At 51.2% G+C, this 25,142-nt stretch overlaps 1 protein-coding gene across 2 annotated transcripts in view; it reads left to right on the top strand.

The window, feature by feature from the left end:
• Positions 1–25,142, top strand: part of OSGEP (O-sialoglycoprotein endopeptidase) — an 871,251-nt gene that overhangs the window by 777,424 nt on the left and 68,685 nt on the right. For both annotated transcript variants that reach the window (XM_085611966.1, XM_085611965.1), the window contains one exon: positions 24,123–24,198. In XM_085611966.1, the coding sequence (XP_085468092.1) occupies positions 24,123–24,198 (76 nt within the window). The remainder of the gene's footprint in view (positions 1–24,122; positions 24,199–25,142) is intronic.

The following is a 25,142-nucleotide window of genomic DNA, read 5'->3' as shown; positions in this document are numbered from 1 at the left end:
GTCTGCCACTGCAGAACCTGCGTGCAGTCTGGTACTGTCGCGCTGACTGCGCAAGTGCACCCACTTGCCAGTCCCTCAACCTTCCCTTAACTACATATTAGTCACCCCTCTGGTAGGCCCAAGGGCAGGGTGCATTGTAGGCATAAGGTAGGACATGCCCTGATGTGTGTGGCATGTCTTAATAGTGAATTACAGCCATTTTCGTTTTTCACTATTGAAGGCTACCTGCTCTCCATAGGCCAGAATGGGCTGCTGGAATTACTACACGCTGTAATCCCAGTGGACTCATAGAGCATGGTAGAAAGTCATGTTTAGTATGCCTGAACTCAGAATAATAAAATACTTCTTTTAGTAAAGTTTATTTTAATATCCTGTGTTTGTAAATACTACTTTTAGAAAGTTAGTATTTACTGACCTGGCCATTTCAGTCCGCCTCTGCGCTGTGTGTGTGTGTTCTGCCTAGTAACAGGGAAGGCGCAGGGCTGGGGAATTCCAGGAGACAGGCTGGCTGCCAGGTGGTGGGTAGAGAGATTACACCAGGATGGGTGGGAGGAGTACACCTTTGACTCTGAATAGACCTGTGCTCTGCCAGCACAAAGCCGGCTCCGCCCCCTGTGGAGCGGCTGATGTCTCTGCCCTGCTGCTGAAAGGAAAGAGCAGAGTCACCACAACAAAGTGCTCCAAAACTGGACTGAGCCAGGCCCAGGCCCCCTGGCGACAAAGAACAAAAGAATCACTGTATAAAAGTAGGAGCCTGGCTCCTAAGAAATCAGATCCTGTTTGCGCCAAGAAGAAACTCTGCCCGAAGAGAAGGACCTGGAGAAGCTGAAGGAGGAATACTGTCTCTCTGCCTGAGAGACTGGCCTGCAGTGGGTGCCTTGCTGCAAGAAGGAGAGGAAAAGACTTAAGGAAAAGACTTTGCATCAACTTGTGCTTTAAACTATCTCCAAGGGCTTGCTGGTGAACTTGCCCCCTGATCTGCGCCCCAGGAACAGTGGGCGCTACCTTCCTGAAAGAAGAGGAGAGGTGCCTGGAAGTGATTCTACAAGCTGACCCTGGAGAACTGGTGCATCCCCTGATCTCGCTGAGCAACGCGACTTCTGCTGCTGGAGTGGCTGTGAGCAACGTAAAGGCCTGTCAGCCCGAGCAAAGTAAGCAGCTGCCCCCTCGAGCCGTAGCTCGCAGCGCAAGGAGGAGATTTATGTGTCTGAGCACTGAGCCCCTGTGATCCCCGCCGGGTTATAGAGACCTTTGTCAAAACCTAATGGTGCCCTGGTTCGCTGCATACAGACGAAGCTAACAGCGCGCTGCGCTGTGACAGCACCCGAGGCTGCCCTCCGGCTTCTGCCCCCTTCGTGGTGACCCGCCCGGACGCCCCGCGAAGCTTTGCCATCCCCGGGACGTAGGAGACTGCAGCGCGACGCGGGACGCCTTGGTGCTGAACTACGAGGCCGCCCCGAACTCCCCCTCACAGACTGCAAGATTCTGGTGAGTTCGCGCTGAAACATACGGCCCGTACTCCCTTCCGTACGGACCGTACAGACATCAGGAGCGTCTGGTGTGTGAAGCCGTACCCGCCTTTATCATCCCCCAGTCTGGTGCACTAGTACGGCTCAAACTTACTTGGATACGGACCGTACTGCCCGCTCAAAGTGCTTTGGAGAACCTTGTGTCGTGTTTTGACACGGACTGCCAGCGTTCGGATCGTACCAGCGCGGCCGCCTGTGTACGGTGCGTCCCCTTTTCAGGTACGGACCGTACTGTATCAGAGAACCTTGCCGGTGCTCACGCGAGAAGCGTGGAGCTTGGCAAGCGAGCTGGTTCGACGCGGATCGACGTGGGTATGGCCCGTATGGTTCGAGGCCGGTAGACGCGTCCCTCACGCGAGAAGCGTGAGGAACAGCACGACGTGCTAGAAAAGCGGTACAAAGCGTTTCTGAAGTCCCACGAGGCGCACAAACCCCCCAAAGAACTTATTTCAAGTAGAACTGTGCCATTTTGAAACCTGTGGCTGCCCTTAAACCTTTACAAGTAACTGGAACCCTAATTCACCAGGAGAACTGTATTTATCCAACCTGCCTGAAAGAAAACCTTTTATATAAAGAATTATATTTTGGATATAAATACAGCCTTGTGTCTTTGTGTGGTGGGTGGTGATTATTGTGTGGGACAACTTGAACGCTTAACCTACATGCCCTCTGGAAATTTAGCCTGACTGCTCGCGCCATGTTACCTAGAGGGTGAGCAGGGGTTATTTTTAAAGAGCTGATCCTTTGCCCTGACTTAGAGGAAAGGGTACCTGCTTGTCGCAAGTGCATACCTGCGCCAACCAGAGACCCCGGATTCTAACAGTGCTGCTAGCCAAAAGCATCGATGATGCTGTGAAGATCAAAGATGTGAAGATTGTAGAGAAGAACCTGAAAGCAGAGGGGACAGAGTCTGGGTCACGGCACAGTGACCAGGAGGCTCAAAGCAAAGAGCCCTTCGATGTCGGGCGCTTCAGGTGAGAGGTGCTGTTGCTTGGATCTGCAGCCACGGGCTCCGGGAGTGTCCGGATTGGATCCACTAAGCCTTGGCAACCGCAACCCACTAAGAATAAACAAATCCGCTACAGTGCAGACCCACGAGGTCTGGGAGAGGTCTCCTTTGGTGAGACTGTAGAGCAGGCCTGGAGCAACCAGGGGAACTCTTTTTTGTCGAGATAGACCTCCGCTAGGGCCCACAAGTCGAGAGACAAGGGACCGCGGGAGGTGGCAATTTGGCGTGCGTAAAAGGGCACCCACGGGCCACCGGAGGGGGCTAGGGCGCTGGTCTTTGGCACAATTGCTGTAGAGTGGTTGGCTCGAAAACGGGCCAAAGCACAACTTCCCCACTGGTCAGGGTCGTGTGCTATGCAAGAGGTGGCCGGTGTCCTGGGGTATTGGGGATCTCGGCACCCACGCGGTCCACGGTGCCCAACTCGTTGAGCACACTCACTGGCCTCTGGGATGCGCTGGAAACCCACCTCAAGGGTGCTGGAAGTCGTCGAAGTCCGTTGGAGCAGCGAAGTTCCAACCGGGTCACTTGCAGTGTTTCAGGTGCCTGCCAAGCAGGGGGATAACTCCTTTATCCCAAGGGAGATTTCTTCAGTCAGCTGGGCAGCAGCTCGTCGAAGGTCGGTTCTGTGAAGTTCCAAATTAATCTGAGGCTCTGGGGCCACGTTATTCACCTTTATCCCCAAGATTAGGGGAGTGTCCAGAGTAGTGTCCACCAATGAGTGGTGAGGTGGGAAAGGGTGGCTACACCCTCTCCCCTTTGTGTGTTTCCCGCCTGGGCAAGGGGCAGGATGCCCCTGAACCGGTTCCAAGCGGTATATGCTGAATTAGGTCTCTGCAGCTGCCTACGTGCAACTCTGAAAGGACATTTGGTGCACCCACCCTGTTCCAATCCACATTATCCTGTCTGGGGAGATGCTAGCACCTCCCTGCCACAGGAGCCCTATTGTCCAGCTGGCGAGGCTGGGGTTTTCCCCAGCAACAGCCAGCCAGGGTCGTGTAGGTGGCGGGCAGTAGCCATTTTGTGAAACTTGTGCACTTTTAAATTGGTGTCTAAGTTCTACCGCTTTTCCCATATCGCCCTTCTAGCAAGGGGGAATCATACCCTCATGCCCATGGCTGGACTGGGGGTATGATTCCTACATGTTTGACATCAAACACGATATGGTTCTGTGTAGCCATTCTCAAGTTATCGCGGTATCGCGATAGACTTAAAATGCGGTTAAGAGTATATGGTATGGCTACACTACAAACAACCCAGTAACGATTTTACGAAGGTTGCAGAGAGGCCCTACTCATGTAGGGGTCCCCCCTCACACATACCTCAACACCCTGCCCTGTAGGATTAGCAAGGCCTGCTATAGGGGTGACCTATGAGAGTACATGTGTTGTAATGGGGTGGGATATAGGGTACCTATATCCCTGTAAGGGGTGGTAGCACCACCTTACCCAGACTACAGGAGTGGTCTGGTGGTGTCAGTTTGTATGGCTGTCCCAGGGTGGCACAATAAGTGCTGCAGCCCTGGTAGGCCTACTGGGGGACCCATGCCCTGGGTACCTAGGGTACCATCTACAAGGGACTGGTAGGGCATGCCCAGCATCCAATTAGGTTTGTACCTAGAGTACTCGCATCAGTTTTAGGGAGAAAGCAGATAGGCTGGGGTCCTGGATAGCAGGATCCCAGCCAGACTAGTCAAAAACCACTCAAATACCAGGCAAAAAGTTGGGGGCAACCATTAGTCAGATTCCACTCTCCTACAGTCTAGAAATAAATACATATATATTTGATATATATACCTGTGTGGTGTCCTTTCATTTGGTAATTGAAGAGATTCTAAGGTAAAACAAGCTGCTCTACATTCCTCAGAGACTTAGCCTGAGGGCTGCTCTCCACAGCTACCACTAGGATAGCTTTCTTTAAAAGGTTGTCTTAAACCTATCTACCAAAAGAGTCGAATTGGACTGGTGCAAGGTGGCCACTATAACTAGTAACCAGCATATGCCAGGCCAACTTCTCACACCGAGGAAGTGGAGCAGGGCCATGCCGACACATTCGTGGAGACGCTCCTGGATCCCCAGGAAGGGCCTCTCGCCCTGGTTTGCTGTTGAGCTGGCCCACCGCTCCTTGACCCCCAAACCACCACCTGAAGCCCCCGCCCGTCCCATAATCCTGAAGGTCTTTAACTTCCGGGACAGAGACGCTATCCTCAGGACGGCCAGGGCACATGGCCCACTGCAGTTTTTCAAAATAATAAAATCATGGTCTTCCCGGGCTAATCCAAGGGGGTACAGACCCAGCGCCGATCCTATGACTAAGTCAAACAGAAGCTCCGCGCCATGGGTCTCCGCTATGGTCTTATCATCCGGGACAAGACTTTCTTCTTAGACAGTCCCCAGGTGGCCTGGATCTGGCTCACGGAGGAGCGGCCCCTCCTGACTGGCCCGGTTCCCTCTCCCGCCCGGCAGGCCCCCTTGCAGCCACATCCAGCCTTGCCTAGGCCCCAGAGAATCCGGACCAGGTCCCGAAAGAAAAATGACCATCGGGGGGCGGACTCTCGATCGCCGGGCGCGTCCTCTTTGTCCCCTCCCTCCCAGGCTCTGGCTCTGAGGTCCCCCTCCCCCAGCCCGACTATCTCACTGATTGACTTGAGCTGTATCCCTGGCCCCTCTGAAAGCCTGCGACACGCCGCGTCAGACTCTGACCTGTCTCGGAACCCCGAGTTCCATAGATCCGGCGAAGACGAGAACACTTGAGTGGGGCCACGCAACAGGAACTCTGTTTCTCGCCTCCTGGCAGCTTCTACAACAGGATTGTTCCTGAGGTTCCCGCAACGGGGCTGTTCTGCTTAATGCTGCCTTGAGTCTGGTGACTTACTTTCAACCTCAAGTTCAGGTTTTGCTTATAGTTCTGATTACACCGTTGTCCTGACTGTACTGGCAGCTGTTGACGACTCTTATCCGGCTACATGGAGGGGGGTCCATCTCTTCCATGCTCCTGTTTCGCTAACCGTTTTAGTTTAGCACTTAGCCTCACTGTGGGGTTGTTGGTTTGACTTGTTTTCTCTTTTCAGGGCTACAGATGCTTCCTCTTCTGAAGTATAGGGTGGGGGGAGTGGGGGGGGGGGGGGAGACCGTTGTCTTCCAACAGTTTGTTGTTTTTAGCTGCCTACGGGCCGCTGTTCTCAGTTTTATTCGGTAGCTACATACACCGATTCGCCTTTGATGCCGACATGTGATTCATCGTACCACACACCCTCCATCCACCAACACAGGCCCTGCAACGTCGTTTCCCATGGGACCCGGGCCTCTTCGCGCTTGCATTCACCCATCCATACACCGCTCACCTCGATGGCATCCACCTTCAGTAGGGCCCTTCACATCCTCTCCTGGAATGTCAACGGCCTACTTGACCGTATCAAACGTACTGCTGTGCTTCGTAGCGCCCACAGACATGCGCCAGACAGCCTGTTTCTGCAAGAAACTCACCTCCTGGGCTCACAATGCAACTTCCTTGCCAGATACAGGTTTGACAGGGTCTGGCACTCTGGTTTTACACGAGGTTCCCGGGGGGTAGCTATACTACTTCGGCGAGGGCTTCCCTTTACCCTGACACGTGCCGAGACGGACACGCAAGGCCGCTATGTGGCCCTGACGGGTACGATCGAGGGCCAACACCTTAATCTCTTGTGTACATACATTCCCCCTACCACCATGGCCTCTGCCCTCTGCCGCCTCACGCCGGTACTTTCATCCTTCCCACCGGGCCTGACGGTTGTTGGGGGCGACTTTAACGCGGTCCTACAACCCATGCGCGACAAAACAGGTATTCCATCGGCCTCCCGCCTGGCCTCTGCAAAACGCCTATCTGATTGATCCTCTGCCTTGGGTCTCTGCGATACCTGGAGGGTGTGGAACCCCCGTAAGGAACAGTACACCCACACTTCGGTGGCCCATCACATCCACTCCCGTATCGACCTGTTCCTACTGCCTGCCACGGATTGTCAACTGCTGTCTGGGGTCATTGTTTTGCCCAGGGGTATGTGTGATCACTCCCCAGTCTCCCGCCGCCTCTGGACCTCCTCTGCAGGCACCCACACGGCATGGCGGATGAATGCCTGGTTCCTGCATGATGCCGAATTTGTCGCGGCCCTCGGGCAGGAACTGAAGCTTTATGTTCGAGGCATATGAGCTGCAGATTATACACTGTGCATAGATCGCCATCTGGTGTTGGGCCCGGATGTTTGCAGTTTGTTTTTCCTCTTGGAAAGTCTTTGGGAGTCACGAGGTCGGTGACTCCTCCTCTGGTTAGTATTGCGCATGGGCTTCGGCTCCATCCTCAGATTGTTTTTTTCCGCCATCGGGCTCGGATGTAATACTCCGCGCTCCGGTTCCGAACTTCCCAGTTCACCGATCGACGCACAAATCTTCGCTCATCGAGCTTCTTCAAAGATATAAACCATCTTACTCATCTTCTCTTCGGCACTTCTTCGATTCCGGTGGTCGACGGCGGCCTTCGGGCCTATTCCGGCTCCGGTCTCGGCTGATGGAAAGAACTCCCTTCAAGAAGTGCCCTCGATGTGGGTCCAAGTTTCCCCACACCGATCTCCATGAGGTGTGCAACCTCTGCCTCTCCCCAGAACACGAGGCCCGAGACTGTCCCGCCTGCAAGTCTTTTAGCTCAAAAAAGACCATTCGAGATCGACGGGCTAGACGCAACATGGCGCACTCCTCGACCTCCGCTCCAGTCGACATCTTCGGGGACAACGTCAAAGCTCCGGGACAACAGGACATAGAACTGGAGGACGACGACCTCGTCAACGCTTCAGAGGCCGACGACTCAGATGTGGAGGACATCACCCCGGCGCAGCGGGTCGTGAGTACAATTCCCACGCCCACGCCCACTCCGATACCGAAAAGATGCATACTGGTAAGTAGCATATTCCTTCTCATCCAATACGGGTTCTGTCTCCTCACCGGGAACATTGTGGGAGGCCGGCAAGGCCGTCCTACGAGGTGTGGCTAGATGCCTGGTTCACACGAAGCGTAGGTAACAGACCGCACGACTCGTGCAGCTGGAGGCCCAAGCGGCGCAGCTGGAGAAGGCCCAAGCTACCAGCGACAGCGATGACTCCGCTCGGCAGATTATGCTGCTCTGCAAAGAGATTTGCCAGATCTCGCTAGAGTCTGCTAAAATGCTATGGCGCTCCTCGGTCGCGCGTGTGTATGGCTGGGGCGATAAAAATGGCAAACTCAGACCGGTACTCAACTGCCATGCCTTTTCCAGCCAGCCTCAGAGTCTTTGGACCTCCCCTTCACCCCAGAAGAGATCCATGGGGCCATCTCACTGCTGCACTCCGGCAAGACGCCCGGGCCCGACAGATACCCCCAAGAATATTGCGCGGCCTATCGCAACACATTGGTCCCACACTTAACAGCCCTATTCAAACATGTGGTAGACGAAGGGTCCTTCCCACCAGAGACGGATATGGCCACTATTGTAGTCATCCCAAAGACACAGCCGCCCTCCCTTGACTGTGCGGATTACCGCCCTATTTCCCTCATTAATACAGAAGTCAAAATCTGCGCCACTGTGGTAGCCCAGCGGCTCCGTCCCCACCTGCAGGACCTGGTCCATCCGGACCAATGCGGTTTTATGCCTGCCCGGGGTACCCGGCATTGCATACGCCGCATCCACCTCGCTCTTGCACACCGCCATCATCTCACCCCGTACCTGGCATTGCTTTTTATAGATTTTGAAAAGGCGTTTGATACGGTGGATTGGAGTTACCTTGATGGGGTGTTGGAGAGGATGGGTTTCGGCCTCCCGTTCCGGCGCCTTATCCGGGTCCTCTACTCTAAACCCAGGGCATGGGTCCTTATTAATGGCGTGTTATCCGAGACATTCTCCATCCAGAGGGGCACTCGACAGGGCTGCCCGCTCTCGCCGCTTCTATTCGCTTTGGCGATGGAGCCTCTGGCCTCCCTTATCCGTCAAGACTCCCTCATCTGCGGCTGGGCCTGGGATCCGAGCCACACTGACAAGATAACCCTGTACGCCGATGACGTCCTCCTGTTCTTGGCGGACCCAGAAACCTCTGGCCCACGCTGTTTGGACGCCCTCTCAGCCTTTGAACAGGTCTCCGGCCTCAGGCTCAACCCTGCGAAATCCGCGCTGGTCCTTCTTCATCCATCCCGGGCATGCTTCGACTGGCAAATGAATATCCCCTTACGCAGTACTTGGGGGTGTGGGTCACCCTCCTCCCAGAGCTTGAGTGGGCCCTGAACATCACGCCCTTGGTCGTGAGAGCCAAAGCTGACCTCAGGAAGTGGCAGTCCCTCCCCCTCAACCCCCTGGGCAGGAGTTCCCTTTTCAAAATGATGGTTCTCCCCCGTTTCCTGAACATCCTACAAAATATCACCGCCCACCTCCCGGGCAGTTGGTTCCGGGAATTGGACCGTGTCTTTACTCGGTTTTTATGGGGAAGCGGGAGGCTGCGATAGTCCCTGGCACACTGCCGCATCCTTCCCTACGACGGGTGCATGGGGGGTCACTAATCTATACCTCTACTACTTGGCCACGAGGCTCATTGTGATCCATGACTGGTTCGCGGGCGGCTGGTCCGACCAGGCGTACCGGGTGGAACTCAGGTCAATGGACCTTACGCAGGTTCAAGCATACCTGTATGGAAGCCCAGTGCCACAGGCTCTTTCCCCCCCCCCCCCCCGTCACTAGGACGGTACTTATGGCCTGGCGTACCGCATTATGCCACATAAAGTGGGACCGGACACTCACCAGACAGACGCCCCTGTGAAACAGAGCATGGTTGGGGGAGGTCTCATCTCTCCAGGATTTCCGTTGCTGGGATCTTGCCGGAATCTCGCTATTGGGGGACGTCTGGGTGGGGGACCATATCAGATCCTTTGCTGACCTACAACAACGCCATTCCCTCACAATTTTACAAGTATCTACACCTCAGGCATGCCCTCCACTCACACATTCCGTCTTCCACTGCCTTTCCAGAATTTAGCCCCTTGGAGGCCCAGGTAATGATGGGGAACCTTGGCAGAGGTGGGGTGTAACGGATTTACCATTCCCTGGTGAACAATGGTCACGCGTCCCTAGACCGGCTCCGTGCCCGCTGGGAGGGGTGGCTTGGCCCCCTGGAAGAAGCGGACTGGAGAGATGCCCTTATGGCCCCTAAGACCCTGACAACCTCCTCCAAACTGCGTCTCGTTCAACTCTATTATCTCCATGCGGCATACCTCCCCCCAGCACGCCTGTACAGCGCCCACATGCGGCCCTCCCCTGCCTGCGTGCGCTGCAGCCACGCTCCAGCAGAATTTTACCACATGGTGTGGCAGTGTCCCGTTCTTGAGCCATTCTTGGGTGGGGGGGAGGGGAGGGGGTGGAACTTGAGCTTACACGGGCCCTGGGTTGGGAGGTTGCCCACGACCCACTGCGCCTGATCCTGGGGGTGTTTGATGGCCTTGATGGATCTCGGGCAGACAAGCGCTTCCTGGGAACGGCGGTAGCGGTGGCGAAGCGGGACATAGCAGCACTCTGGTCCCAGGCTAAACCGCCTACTGTGAGGAGGTGGAGGCGAGGAGTAGACTTGTGTGGAGCCCATGAGGAGCCCCTTTTCGAAGCCCGGGGATGTCCCAAACTTTTTGGTAAAATATGGGGCAAGTGGTTCAACTTATTGCCCGCTTGAGGGGTCCGGGTGTGTCGGATACGTATATTTCGTTAAGCAACTGTCATGCCCATTTCACCGGTGCCTTATGAGTCACTGTCGTCTTAACTTGAATGTCCTTTATACCAATAATGTGTTTGATTTGCTGCCGATGAATTTTTGTATTTGTTATAAAAATGCAATAAAATTGATTATCAAAAAAAAATATTTATCTCTCGGGAACACTATTGTGGAATTTTTTCATTTTGGTGTCGAAAAATTCATAAAAATAAGAGCTATTTTTATAAATTGATGTCAGATTTCCATGTGTCACGTTTCTTTCTTATTCAACTGTTTTGGTTCTTCTTTTAGTTATTCTAAATACTTATCTCTTCCTTTGACCAATCCTGACTGCTCGAAGCCACAGCTACCCAGGGTTGTGTTAAGGTTTTGGAAACCAGCCTAAATGGACCCAAGACTGATTTGTGAGATTTTACACTGTGAGGTCACGCAACCACACCAGATAATAAACCGCCTTCCTCACATCTTCCATTCATGTGACTTTCTTTTAAAAGGGAAGTATGAACACATTTTAATGTTGGTTACAATTTAATGACATTTCGTAGGTCCGCAACACATTTAACGTTAAAGGATATAAATTTATGGGGGCGCACATGTAAAATGGCCGAACAAGTGTGAGGCTCCTGCAGCTCGGTGCATTTATCCTTCCCAGGAGGTCCGATCCCACAGCCTGTCACACAGATGAGGAGGGTATGGCCCACTGACCACGCGGTGCAACGTCGAAGTCTCCTTCACGCCACTACCCGCCATTGCAGCTCCCTTCCTGAAGCGCCGCTGGAGTGACTCGGAGGGTCTGTAACTCCCGCTGGGCAAGGTGCGCTACGGCACCACCGCGGGCGCCCACGTGGCATCCAGGCCTCATTCCTGCCACCACCGGGATTTGCAGCGGGACGCGGCTGGGAGGTGAGTGCACATCGACTGGGGCCCTGCGGGCACCTGTCACCCCCGGCACACCGCAGTAAAGACTTTCGATCATTTGAGGCGGCTCCCCACCCCCCGCTGCATCTCTGCTCCTCTTCAGCTCCGAAGCGTGTGAGGCTGGCTGCATTGGGCGCTCAGACGCGGCCCCCATAACATAACAAGTACTCTCTGGTGGCGCTTTGAACTCTGTGCTACCACGCGCTGCCAGATTGAAAATGCTGAACTTTACGGGCTCTACGGCTGGAGTAAGATGCCATCAGTGCCCCGTTACTGCGCACCTGCTTTTGGCACCTGCAGTGTTGGTGCACTGCGGGCATACCCAGTGGCTCCCGGCCTCTCTCCTTGCCACCCCTACGCTCAGTGTGCATTCCACAGAGGCCGGGTGCATCTGATGCCATCTCCTGTCCATGACCTGGACTGCTTTGGTGGAACCTGCAAACCCACGCGACCTCATCTGACACAGGTGCGTGGGCCTGCTCCCTTGTTTGGCCACCCGCTTGCCGGTGTAGAAGCTCCGAGCGCTCATTTCTTGTCCTTCCGCCCATCCCTCCTCTGGATAAGAACATAGTGTTCCGGGCTGGGCATCTCTCCCTTTGAGGCATTGCACCTGTGTTGGCCACTGCAACTTCATCTCGCAACCTCCACTGTTTCCTCGCCACTTACCTGATTGCCAGGACAATTCACATAACATCTTCTGCTCTGGGTGCTTCCTTCCAGGCATACAGGGTTGTGCTGATGGCACTGAGCCACACGACGTACTGTGGTCTCCTCCAGACTTACCTGTAGCGGTGTGCAACTACACAGCCCCCGCAACTCTCAGGACTTCGCAATACCGGGTGCGCCATTACAACGTCTGCAATACCACTTGCACACTATAGAGAGAGGTGGTACCAGCTGCTGATCCCCCAATATCACCTGTTTACACTCACCTGGATCGCCTGGCCCTCCTCACTAGTCATCTACACTGCTTCACCCCCCTGCGTGGTGGCTCGTCATGCGTCCTGTGAAAGAGCCAACTTCATAAAAGGCACAGAAGATTAGTCATGGGGAAGACAGATACCAAGCAAACAGGCTGACATTCAAAGCTAAAAAGGGCACTCGTGCGCAGCAAGAGGCTAGCGCAGATAACAATGAAGAGCCCGCGCTGAGGTCAGCGTCACCGCAGGATGACGACATGAAATCTCTGCTCCTCGAAATGCGACAAAGTCTAACCTCACTAGCAGATAAGATGGACGCCATGAATAATCGCATGGATGCCATAGTCCACAAGCTCGATGGTCATGACGAGCGTATCAAAAAAACTGAATGCTGCCTCTCGGAGGCTGGGGATACTACGACGCACATCCACACGCAAGAGGCGCGAATGGAAAAATTACTCCAAATCATTGCTGCCAAAAATGAGGACATTGAAGCTCACAACAGGAGGAACAACATCCAGGTTCTTGGGGTCCCAGAGAGTACCAATACCGGCCATATGGAAGAGTACGTTGACCGACTGCTGCACGAAATAATCGGTGCAGACTCCTTCTCCGCGCAATTTATAGTGGAAAGGGCGCATCGCTCCCTTGGATCCAGACCCCCTCCAGGCAGCACGCCACACCCCATCATCACGCGGCTGCTGAATTACCGAGACCAGGATGTGGCCCTCAGAGCGGCGCACAGTAAGAGGCAGCTCACCTTCGAGGGGATCACGTTTCCCACTTATCCCGACTTTACGGCGTCTGTGCAGGAAGAGCGGAGCAAGTTCCTTCCAGTCAAACAAAAACTCCGCCAGGCGCAGATCGATTATGCCCTCTTGTACCCAGCCCGCCTGCGGGTTACATACAAAGTCAAGCAGCAATTCTTCAATAATCCCCAGCAAGTGGACGACTACCTGAAGCGCATTAAACATCATAACAGCTCCCACTCTCCACAGGAGCCGTCGCCGAGACACCCCTCTCTGGCTGGAGAATAACTGGATGCCCTGGTGGATCGTCGCAGAGCCCTGGTGATGGAGAGACTCTTTCTCGCTGCTGCAATGCTCGATTGTCGCTGAGCAGACTCAGCGGTCTGGGTCACCTGAAAAACGTAACACAGGTAAGTGACCTTCTGGGACTTTGTAACACTTAGTATAGAGCACCCCTGCCTTTCACGAGTTTAGTTACCCTATCACCTACAACTCTGAGGGCAGGGAGTAATTGTGCACGCCCCTAGGAGTTTCCCCCGAGGGCGCTCCCCCTATGTTGCTGCAGCCAAGAATGCAGTTTGTATTAGTTTTGTTGGGTGGGGGGAGGAAATGTTTTTTTTCTAGCATGAGTGGGACGCTACAGTGGGTGGGGGAAGGATGGGGATTGTTCACACAGTTTGTCACGGCACCAGATAAAACATTTTGTTTTTAAAGGATATAAATTTATACAGCTTTTACGTTGACATGTGGCAGTCCAAGCATTTTAACACTCTGATCACTGGTTGCAACTTGCTTTTTGAAAGGGAATAATCTAACTGTTGCAATAGGTGGTGTGTTTCTATATAAGGCTGACCAAATCCTTATCCACAACCTGAAACAAGTTGTGGTGTTTAAACAAGATGTAAAAAGTAGTGTACATCCATATAAGTAATCCCAGCAATGAATTCTCTGAAAACAACCCACAGTCATTGTTTTGGTTCTAAAAAATATGTGTTGTCCATTATCACTTCATTGAACCCTAGATTCATGGAAACAACTCCTGTGCCTCCAACCTAGAATAAAATTTAATCTGTCTCACCGTCAGAAAATGAAACCCCCAAATACGGTTAACTTACCTAGACAGGAACCTCAAACGAAAGAGTATCTCATCCCAACCTAAAATAAAACACCCTTGCTCATTGGCAGACTTGTCACTAGGTTTGTTTCGCATCGCAAACACATGCGTAGACTGATAGGCACTTGTTGCTGATCTTGGTACCACCACTGGTTTAGCCTATCTGACACCATCTGCATCATTGTCATCTGGCAATTCAGGAGCTTCAGAACTAGAGGTTGTCAACAGAAGTGGAGCATAGGTGTCATGTCATACACTAGTTCTTTAACAGGGCATTGCCTAACAAGCCTGGTTCTTAAACCTCTGATGCTACGTTTTGGCATTTGTTTGTTGTGTAATGCTGCTAAAAAGTCTATTTATGGATAAACACTCTTTGAAAATCTGATGCAGAACTTTGTCATCCAACACCCACTTGTGATTTTCCTCACAAGTTACAACAATGTCTTTTGATTTAGAGCACCTAGCTTGTGCTCTCCCTTTGAGAGACTCTTGGATAAGGACTATAGCCAGATCTTTGCTTCCAGTGACCAAGATCTTGATTTCAATGCTTCCTGTTTATTCATGTAGTGCATGGTAGTTGTATTGTCCATTTGAATGAGGGTCTTGTTTTTCATTGGAGATCTCAAAAGAAGATCCTGAGAGCCAGTTAAACAGGCTATTAATTCCAAGTAATTGAAGTTAGACACTCACTCTCCCCCACCCACCCCCCAAATGGCCTAGCATAGAAAACTCTCCAACATGAGTGTCCCGTCCTGAAAGACATGTATCTGTGGCGTTTAACAAAGGCTATGGATCTTGTTGAAAAGGCTCTGCTTGAAGCCCTGCACAACCAGGGGAGATACTGCCTAGCTGGTATAGATTAATGGAGCTTGTTTGCCCACATGTTGGGCTTTTAGGCCCATCACCCATTGTTTCTTGGAGGCCAGCCTTCATCTGGTATCTTAGGGCACTCCACTATGCGTCTGCTGGTCTCCCACATTGCAGAGATTGAAAACCCCAGACCAGACAGCCTGAGCAAGTGTCTTCACTGACCACATGAGTGGGAAATTTTACCAGGCATTCCTCAAGTCCTTCTCAAAATATTGCCTTGTCCAACCATGGACACCTTTGCCATCCACTAGAATTCCAGATTTGACCAATTTGCCTCATGGATTTGTCTAGTTTACATTGGGTTACAGCATATTAGATTAAATGTATGTATTCCTTTACTCCTTTGCTGTGACACTTCTCTTTCTGTGGGTACTTCAAAAGATCAAGGATAGGGGCGTGGCCAAGATGGCGTCCAAATAGGACGTGCAAACCGGTCTCTACCGCTCCGGCCAGCCCTGGCCCTTGATAGCCCCCCGCCAACGACGCTCTAACGGGATAAACAAAAATTGGAGGCATGGAAGAGAGCGACGGCTGTTCTTTTGCGACGCCGAAGAGCATCGGGAGTCGCCAGCAGAGCAGAGAGATGGCCGACTGCGGAGCTGGTCGGGTCAGGCTTGCCTCGGCGACAGCCTACATTGAGGCCAGTGAGGCAGGGGCACTGCGGTAGTGCTGGACCTGATTGCAAGTCGCTGCTCCCCCGCGCCCCCGGGGGGTTTCCATTGCGGCCTGTGAGGCCGGCTCACCTGTGAGACTAGTGGAGAGCTGGACTGCGGTGACTGCAATTTAGCGGTACCCGCCCACCTGAGGGCACCGGCGTGGACACGAGTCCCTGAGAGAGCAGCCACGGACACACAACCTCAAGGAGCATGGCAGGCCCCAGCAGGAGCTGGCCCAGCGAGCAACTACGGGAGGTGAACAACTTCACCTCCCGCTGAGAGCAGTGAGTGCGGGCGACCCTGGAAAGAGGGCAGAGCCTGAAGAGAAATAGAAGGCCTTTATATTTTTTTGCTGCGTAGGGGACTGGGGTGGGCTTGGTCTCAGCGGCGACCTGTGTCGAGGCCAGCGAGTGTGGACCCCCGGCTTCCCCTGAAAGACCACATTTACCGCAACTGACCTGTACTGCGACAGCTATCCCTCACCTGTGAAGGAGCGGGACACAGCACACCGGGGGGGGGGGGGGGGGGGGAGAGGAGAGGACCCTGGGGGGTGTGACCAGAGGCTATTCTGGCTGCAAGGAACACCCGGTAGAGACGCCTGGAACGATCCCATAAGCCACATGAATCTCCTGGCATACCTCCTTATGGTCAAGAGAGACTTAACCCATTAACTGCAAGCTGTAGGTAAGGAGGTCATTGATATCAGAGACAAGGTGGACGCATTAGAGGGAAGGGTAACGTCCCAGGAGGAGGAAGACACAGAACAGCTCCAGCAGAAGATAACTAAATTATCAGAGCAGCAAATTAATCTACAAACTCATGCAGAAGATCTGGAAAACCGTTCCAGCAGGAACAACATACGTGTCAGTTTAGCCCCACGGGATGCGGAGGGAGAAGACATAGCTGCCTACGTAGCAGCACTGTGTGCCGATATACATGGGGACAGGACGGTTGGAAGCTGGGGGCCAAACTCCTCACACTCACCGGACATCCTGACAACTTCTTCCTCAAAGAGCAGATTCTGAAAGAAGCACAGTCCTCATCGCCAGTGGTTTTCCAGGGTCACACACTGCATCTTTCTCAGGACCTTGCTGCATCTACCCTCCAGAAGAGGAGGGAGTTTCGCCCCGTCATGTCATTCCTGAGAGAATAAGGAGTATCATACTCCTGGGGGCATCCCTTCAGATTGATCTTTCGATGGCAGGGTGGCTACACCAGGTCCGCTCGTTGGAGGCAGCAGCTGAGCTGCTCCAAATCAATCCCCAGTGAAGCAATCAAGGAATCGGCCACGTTCCTATCAATGACTATTCCATCTGGCAGGGAGAAGATGAGACTTGCTCCTCCCTGCAATGGAGACTTTTTTAGTTAGTTTTATGGTTATTTTTCTTGTTTGGGGGGGGTGGGTTCTGGGTGCTAACCATGTACTTTGAGAGGTTTCATACCACAACATGCTGTAGGCTTACAGCCCGCCGGAGAAAGGGAGGGAGAGCGACAGTATCTTCTAAAAAAAAAATTTATAGAGTTTTATATAGCCCAAACTTGACCCGAATCGGGTATCATAGCGCTTTACATAGCACCAGTTGTGTTAAATTAGGACACACTCATTTTTGTTAGGCATGGGGAGATTAAGTGATTTGCCCAGAATCACAGGATGTTCAGCGTCATTGCCGAGACTCGAACCCAGTTCCCCAGTGTAGGAAGGTGGAATCTGACTATATGGTTGCCCCCAACTTTTTGCCTGGTATTTGGATGGTTTTTGACTAGTCTGGCTGGGATCCTGCTATCCAGGACCCCAGCCTATCTGCTTCCTCCCTAAAACTAATGTGAGTACCCTAGGTACATTCCAATTGGATACTGAGGACACCCTACCAGCCCCTTGTAGATGGTACCCTAATTACCCAGGGCATGGGTCCCTCAGAGGCCTACCAGGGGCTGCAGCACTTATTGTGCCACCCCTGGGACAGCCATACCAAATGACACCACCAGACCACTACTGTAGTCTGGATAAGGTGGTGCTTGCACCCCTTACAGGGATATAGGTATCCGGTATCCCACTTAATACAACACATATATCCTCATAGGTCACCCCCAGAGCAGGCCTTGCTAATCCTACAAGGCAGGGTGCTGCGATATGTGTGAGGGGGACCCCTACCTGAGTAGGACCCCTCTGCAACCTTCGTAAAATCATTACTGGGTTGTTTGTAGTGTAGCCATACCATATACTCTTAACCGCATTATAAGTCTATCGCGATAGCGTGATAACTTGAGAATGGCTACACAGAACCATATTGTGTTTGGTGTCAAACATGTAGGAATCATACCCCCAATCCAGCCATGGGACTGAGGGCATAATTCCCCCCTGCTAGAGGGGCGATATGGGAAAAGCGGCAGAATTTAGACACCAATTTAAAAGTGCACGCGAAGTACAAAATGGATGCTACCCGCCACCCACACAACTCTGGCTGCCTGTTGCTGGGCAGAACTCCAGCCACGGCAGCTGGACAATAGGGATCCTGTTGCAGGGAGGTGTTCCCACCTCCCCAGACAGACTATGTGGATTGGAACTGGGTGGGTGCACCATAGGATGCCTTTCAGAGTTGCACGTAGGCTTCTCCAGTGCCTACATTCTGCATACACCGCCTGGAACCGGTTTAGGGGCATCCTGTCCCCTGCCCAGGCGGGAAACACACAAAGGGGAGAGGGTGTAGCCACCCTTTCCTGCCTGACCTCTCATTGGTGGACCCTGATCTGGACACTCCCCTAATCTTTGGATAAAGGTGAATACTGGGTCCCCAGAGCCTCAGATTAATCTTGGACTTCACAGACCTGACCTTCGACGAGCTGCTGCCCAGCTGACTGAAGAAATCTCCCTTGGGGTAAAGGAGTTACCCCCCTGCTTGGCAGGCACCTGAAACACTGCAAGTGACCCGGTTGGAACTTCGCTGCTCCTTCGGACATCGACGACTCCTCTCAACCTTGAGGTGGGTTACCTAGCATCCCAGAGGCCAGTGAGTGTGCCCAGCAAGTTTGAGCACCGTGGACCGCGTGGGTGCCGAGATCCCCAAAACCCCAGGACACCGGCCACCTCATGCGTAGCACACGACCCTGACCAGTGGGGAAGTTGTGCTTTGGCCCAATATTGAGCCAACCTCTCAGCAGCAACTGTGCCAAAGATCAGCGCCCTAGCTCACTCCGGTGGCCCGTGGGCACCCTTTTACGCACTCCAAATTGCTGCCTCCCGCGGTACCTTGTCTCTCGACTTGTGGGCCCTAGCGGAGGTCAATCTTTACTTTTAAGAGTTCCCCTGGTTGCTCCAGGCCTGCTCTACAGTCTCCTCGAAGGAGACCTCGCTCAGACCTTGTGGGTCTGCACCAGTAGCTGATTTGTTCATCTTGCGTGGGTTGCGGTTGCCAAGGCTTAGTGGATCCAATCCAGACACTAACACCGCAGCGACCCTCATCCTTCGTGGGACAGTCGCCCTCCAGAAGCTGGCCTTCCTAGAAGCCTCCCGGAGCCCGTGGCTGCAGATCCAAGCTACACCTTTTCCACTTGAAGCACCCAACATTGAAGGGCTCTTTTCCTTGAACTCCCTGGTCACTAGGCTGTAACCCAGACTCTGTCCCCTCTGCTTTCAGGTTCTCCTCTACAAGATCTACAACTTCATTCTTCACGACATCATCAACGCTTTTGGCTAGCAGCAGTTTTGTACATTTTCCCATTGAAAATCAGCCAGCGACCCGACATCGAAAACGACCTATGCACCCAGCTTCCCTGAGGCAGGTAACAGTGGTACCTCGGTACTCTCGTGGTAGTGGGCTCCTCAAAAGCTTAACTCTAAGTTTGTAACTTTGAACTCCTGCTAGAAGTGTCTTTAATCTTTTAAAATCAAACCGTGACATTCTCCATAGGCTTTAATAGAGATCCCGATAGCAGCTATTACCACTGCACGCGCCTCCCGTGGGTCCCCTTCCTCATCACTTGGGGTGGATTCTTAAGGGGCCAGCGATCCTAAATGCCCTTGGCATTGTCTGTAGAATTGTTGTGGTTCTTATACCACTTTTTTAATATATGGTTTGGTCCCCCCCGGGGCCCTGGGATTCCAGTGCTATTTATTGTATCTATAAATGCTTGTTTGAATTGTAACTTTACCTCTAGCCTCATAAAGAGACTTGTGGGATTCTGTTTAGAATAAATACATATATTTTATATATATACCTGTGTGGACTACTCTTTCATTTGGTCATTCAAGAGGTTATCTATGGTAAAACAATAAGCTTAACACTCCTTCAAGACTTAGCCTGAAGGCTGCTCTCCACAGCTACCACTAGGATAGCTTTCTTTAAAGGTTGTCTTTAACCTATCACCTTAAGAGTCGAATTGGACTGGTGCAAGGTGGCCACTATAACTAGTGACCAGCATATGCCAGGCCAACTTCTCACACCCAGATTCCAGGTCGACCGCCCTAGCTATTAGGCCAACTCCTCTCCCCTCCTCTCTTAAAGCTCACTCCGACACACACCCTCATTAGCTCTACTGCATGACTCTTCCCATGATTAGCTTGAAGATCCTGACCCTTAATGTTAAAGGCTTAAACAATCCCGTCAATAGGAAGGATGTTTTATTCTACTTGGAGCACCCACAAGCAGATACATGCCTCCCACAGGAGACTCCTCTTCAGCCTAAGGACTCACACAGACTCAAATCTAAAGCCTTTCCCCAGCAGTACTTCTCTGCTTTGCCGCATAAGGTTTAAGGAGTGGTAATATTGCTCTCTCACAAGTTTAGAGGGAAGATGGAGGCTAAGATAGCGGAGATAAAGGGCCATCTGTTGTGGTACCGGATCTAGCTCTGCCATCACTCACTAGTACTGGCCTCTATATATGCCCCAACGAGGGCCAAGAAACCTTTATACACGGGCAGTAGCTGAGGTGTTATCGACACAGGACCACTGGGTTCTCATAGGAGGAGACTTATAGTTTTTAACAGTGACATGGATCGCTCAGGACACAAACAGGGCGCAGTCGGGGCAATTAGTTCGGGGAAAGTGTGGTGGCTACAAGAAATGGGTCTCAGAGATCTTTGGAGGGCTTCACACCCAAATACACGGGACTACACATTTTATTCCCACACGCACAAATCTTATGCCCAGTTAGATTACTTCCTGGGCTCACGGGAGGTACAGCATGCTCTGCAGTCGGTCGAAATTGAACCCCAATCAATATCTGAGCATTCTGTGGTACTGCTTGACCTCTCTCCCAGCCCAGGCTTAGATATCTTGCATGTGGTGCCTCCGAGAGACTCTCCTCCATAGATCTGAGGTGATCAAGCAGCTCGAGAAAGAGATATATGACTATTTAGCGCTAAATGACACAGCTGAGGTACCTCTGCCCATGGTATGGGGCACCATGAAAGCTGTCCTGAGGGAAAAATAATTTCAATAGTCTCGGCCGATAATAAATTGAGGTGGGAAAAGAGAGCACAGCTCAATCAGCAAGTCATGGAACTGGAGCGAATACACCACAAACCGGGGCCCCAAGAGTTTGGCGATAGCTAGAAGTGTCAAGAAAACAGCTAGCAGGATTAGACCTCGATAGTGCAGAGTACTCGATCCTAAGACTTAAACATTCTTCTTATGTGTGAGGAAATAAAAGTGAAAGGATGCTTGCGAATAAGCTTAGGGGGATGCGCCAGGCAAATGTGGTAGAGACTCTGAGGGCACCGAACGGAGCGGTTATAGAGGAAGATGAGGCCATAACAGGTCAGTTCGGAGCCTTCTACCAGGAGTTGTACTCGACGCAGGATCTCTCCGAACAAGGTATAGCGCGTTATGTAGAGGAGGCGCATGTAGAGCGCCTAACCGAAACACAAGCTAAAGGCTTAGTGAAACCGATCCGGATAGAAGTCATATCTGCATATCTAGATTACAAGTGCATAAAGCTCCATGACCAGACTGCTTCCCGGCAGCGTTTTATAAATTGCTTTGCGGTAAGCTGGTTGCCCTCCTCACAAGGGTCTTTAACTCGATTTCGTCAGCAGACTCCCTTCCTCCCTCAATGAAGGAGGCTTCAATAACAGTCATATCGAAACAGGACAAGGATAAGCAACAGTGCAGATCGTATCGTCCAATTTCACTCCTAAATGTAGATGCTTAGCTCTTCACAGGGATACTGGCAGCTCGATTGGCGCCTCTGCTTACAGGATTAAATTGGCCAGACCAAGATGGATTTATACAATATAGACAATGCTCGGACAATACTGAGAGAATACTGCACCTGATAGATAAGGCCACCCGCTTCCCACAAGAGACAATGCTTTTCTCTATAGATGCCGGAAAAGCGTGTGATCAAGTGCATTGGCCTTACCTATTTGAGGTGCTGAAACGTTTTGGCATAGGGAAACGCTTCTATTCCTGGAGCCTTAGTATCTACAACTCCCTGAGTGCGTCAATCCGAGTAAACGGCATAACCTCTAAACGATTCCCGATAAGTAGAGGAACGCAGCAGGGGTGCCCGCTCTTCCTCCTCCTGTTTGATCTATATATGGAGCCCTTTGCACAAAGAGTTAGGGACTCTGAGGAGATCACGAGCATACGATTTAGGGGGGAGGAGCACTTGATAACGCTCTACGCTGGTGATGTGATAGCCTTAGAGAACCCAAAGATTGCCCTCCCGGCTTTTCTAGAGGAAGTATGGAAGATGATGGGATGCAGATCTATTGGGCACTTCTTCGACCAGGAGGTGCTCAAGACATTTCAGGATTTAAGACAGGATTATGGGATCCCGGAAAGTGAACGTTCTAGATACACACAGATACAACTGTGGGTGACTCAACCAATGGTGAGGGAGGAAGCACAGCAACATCTTACTGGCTTCGAGAGTTGGCTTCTCCAAAAAGATTTATGGGCACCTAGGAGGGATGGTATGGGGATTAAGTCGCCCCCCCAGCTCGGTTGGGAGAGAGAGCTGGGAAGATCACTCTCCCAGAAAGAGTGGTGGAACGTATACTAAAGAGCGAGACATACCTCCTCAAGTGTAGCTAGTATGGAAATGTCAACAAAGCTGGCCACATATTGGTACCTCACCCCAGTTTGTGTAAAGAAAAGGAACCCGGCCAGGGATGACAGATGTTGGCGGGGGTGTGATGGGCTGGGGATCCTGGTGCACATTCTGTGGGAGTGTACCCGCTTGGATGGGTTTGGGGAGGAAATCCTTTCAGACATAGATACACGCTTCGCAATCCAACTCCCCAGATTTCCCTTGTTTGTGGTACTGGGCCTCCCTAACCCCCTCACCTACCCCCTAAAATCCCAACGATAGTGCTGGCATTGGGAGCTACTCATCAATCGATCCTGGCACTTTGTGGAACGGACAAGTCCCAACGCTCCGGCAGTGGATTCACCGTCTATGGCATCTGTTTAGGGTGGAGAGGCTCTCAGTTATACTTAAACAGCAGACAGACACATTTAGAGATACCTGGAGTACATTTATAGATTTACTTTCCCAGGAATTTACTGAGTTGGCTTGCCCTAGATACTTACGAATATTGAGATTAACTGACCCGACTGCTTATAGAGTACTCTCAACCACAAAGGGATCGGTGGTTTGTTTATTAGAAGTGAACTCGAAGATTAGGCGTGGGGGGTGGGGGTCTTGCGGTAGGGGGAGTTGGGTTATGGGGTATTATACTGTATGCTAACTATAGCTGAATTTTTAAACCAAACCTATACAATTTTGTTAACACTTAGAAATAACGTGAATTTATGCAGTGTATTAATAAGAATAAAACAAGTTTAAGCATAAAAGGTCAAGGATAGCTCAGGATTTTCTGTCATCCTTGTAGCTCCATCCTAATCTTGTCAGCTTTGATTCTTGCATCCGCTTCAATATGGCAAGATTTGCTTCCCCCAGAAGAATATACTACTATTGTTTTCGATGAAACAGGGTGCCGTGTCACTACCAGCATCTGGGATGCTACCGGGTCAAAGGTATTGTCCAGTCACGTAGCTGTCAGTCGTGTCCCAGGCAGCTATATGTTTACCCCATACATTGTGTGGCACTATACTCTGAAAGCTTACCCCAAGAAGAATGCTCAGTTAAGGCAGGATGTTCTGCACAATGTGTTTGCCTTGGTCTAAGTTTCCCAAAACTCAGAGTGGGATATCGTAACATTAATGGGGCCTGCATTATATATAGTCCGTAAACTCTATCCCTTAAGCATCTTCCTCCCAGTAGACAGCCCTTTAGCCCAAATCTACTCTTTTATTGGTTACATTTTTAATTAAGTAAACTGGTGTAGGCTTTGTATGACACAAGCATGCACTTGTGGTGCTAGTGCACCAAGCTCTTATTTAACCACCTTTGAAGCAGTTTCCGGTTTTGTTGCTTGGAGGCAGAGGACTCAAAGTGGATATTTGGAAAGAGACTATGGACTTCAGTGTAAAAGGTAGCTTTATCCTTTTTTACAGATCAGTGTTCCACAAATATGGATTTCCCTGTGAAATCCGTGAAAGGTCACTGCTTGATACCCGATTTTTTTTTTATTTATACCCCTGAGAAAAAATAATGTTTAGTAACCATTCTGCATCTGTAAAAGTGTGCTTTGTTCACATAGGTAATGTCCGGCTGCAGGAGATGATGAATGTTATGTGCAAGGAAAGAGGGGCCCAGCTATTTGCTACAGATGAGAGGTAAGAATAAATGAATTCAAACAGGAAATAAATTGCAATTTGAGAGTCACTACTCAGGACCCAGAAAATGACCTGCTTTGGCAACTCAGTTACGGTCTTCACAAAGTGGTCTCTACCATACACTGAATCTGTAACATGGTATAAGATACAACCGTGAGCATTTGAAATGAACATATTGTTAGGTGTGGCTCCATACAGAGTTTGAAGGATGTGTTGATGTTGATCTCGTCCTTCTGCTTACACTAATCTGGGAAACTTTTCTTAAGAATGAGACCAAAAATAAAGAATATGCTGTTTCTGTATGAAAATTTTAATTTTCATCTGCTAATATATTTAAATATTGTTGGCGATCATGAAATTTCAGAAGCCATATAAATCTGCTAGCCAGTTGCCTGCCCTGCAGGGCTAACTGCAGACATAGAAGGAGAGAAAGTTATTGTGCCTGTAGTACCAGTTGGCTACTACAAAGAGTGCTAGAGTACTGAGCTTTCTAACACTGATCTTGACCATACTAGAAGTCTGCACACCGTGCAGATAGTTTGAGGGAAGCCACCATAGTGGACATATTCTACTGGGGGTTGCTGTCTTGCAAAGCTGAGGGTTGTGATTGGTGACCTTATAGGTGGGGAGAGTTACTGTTATTGGGGGCAATAGCTGTGTAGTGGGTGGGAGGGGCAAGGTGCCCTTTGCAGCACCTAAACATAGGTGCCAGGGACAATCAAGAGGACCATATGTGAATCCACCACTTCCATTGTAATGGACCTAACATCACCAAAATAAACCGGCATCTACCATAGCTTTAAATGTATTCTTTCAAGCCATCATACAGGTTTTCAAATGAGCTTCCTAAACATGGATGACAATGAGACACAATAATAGACAATACTATCACATAGTAGTCCACATGGGACTACTTAAAGATCCATGATGTATGACTCCCAACA

This window comes from Triturus cristatus, chromosome 6, assembly GCF_964204655.1.
Source record: "Triturus cristatus chromosome 6, aTriCri1.1, whole genome shotgun sequence".
Taxonomy (NCBI): Eukaryota; Metazoa; Chordata; class Amphibia; order Caudata; family Salamandridae; genus Triturus; species Triturus cristatus.
This window is presented reverse-complemented; position numbering and strand designations above follow the sequence as displayed.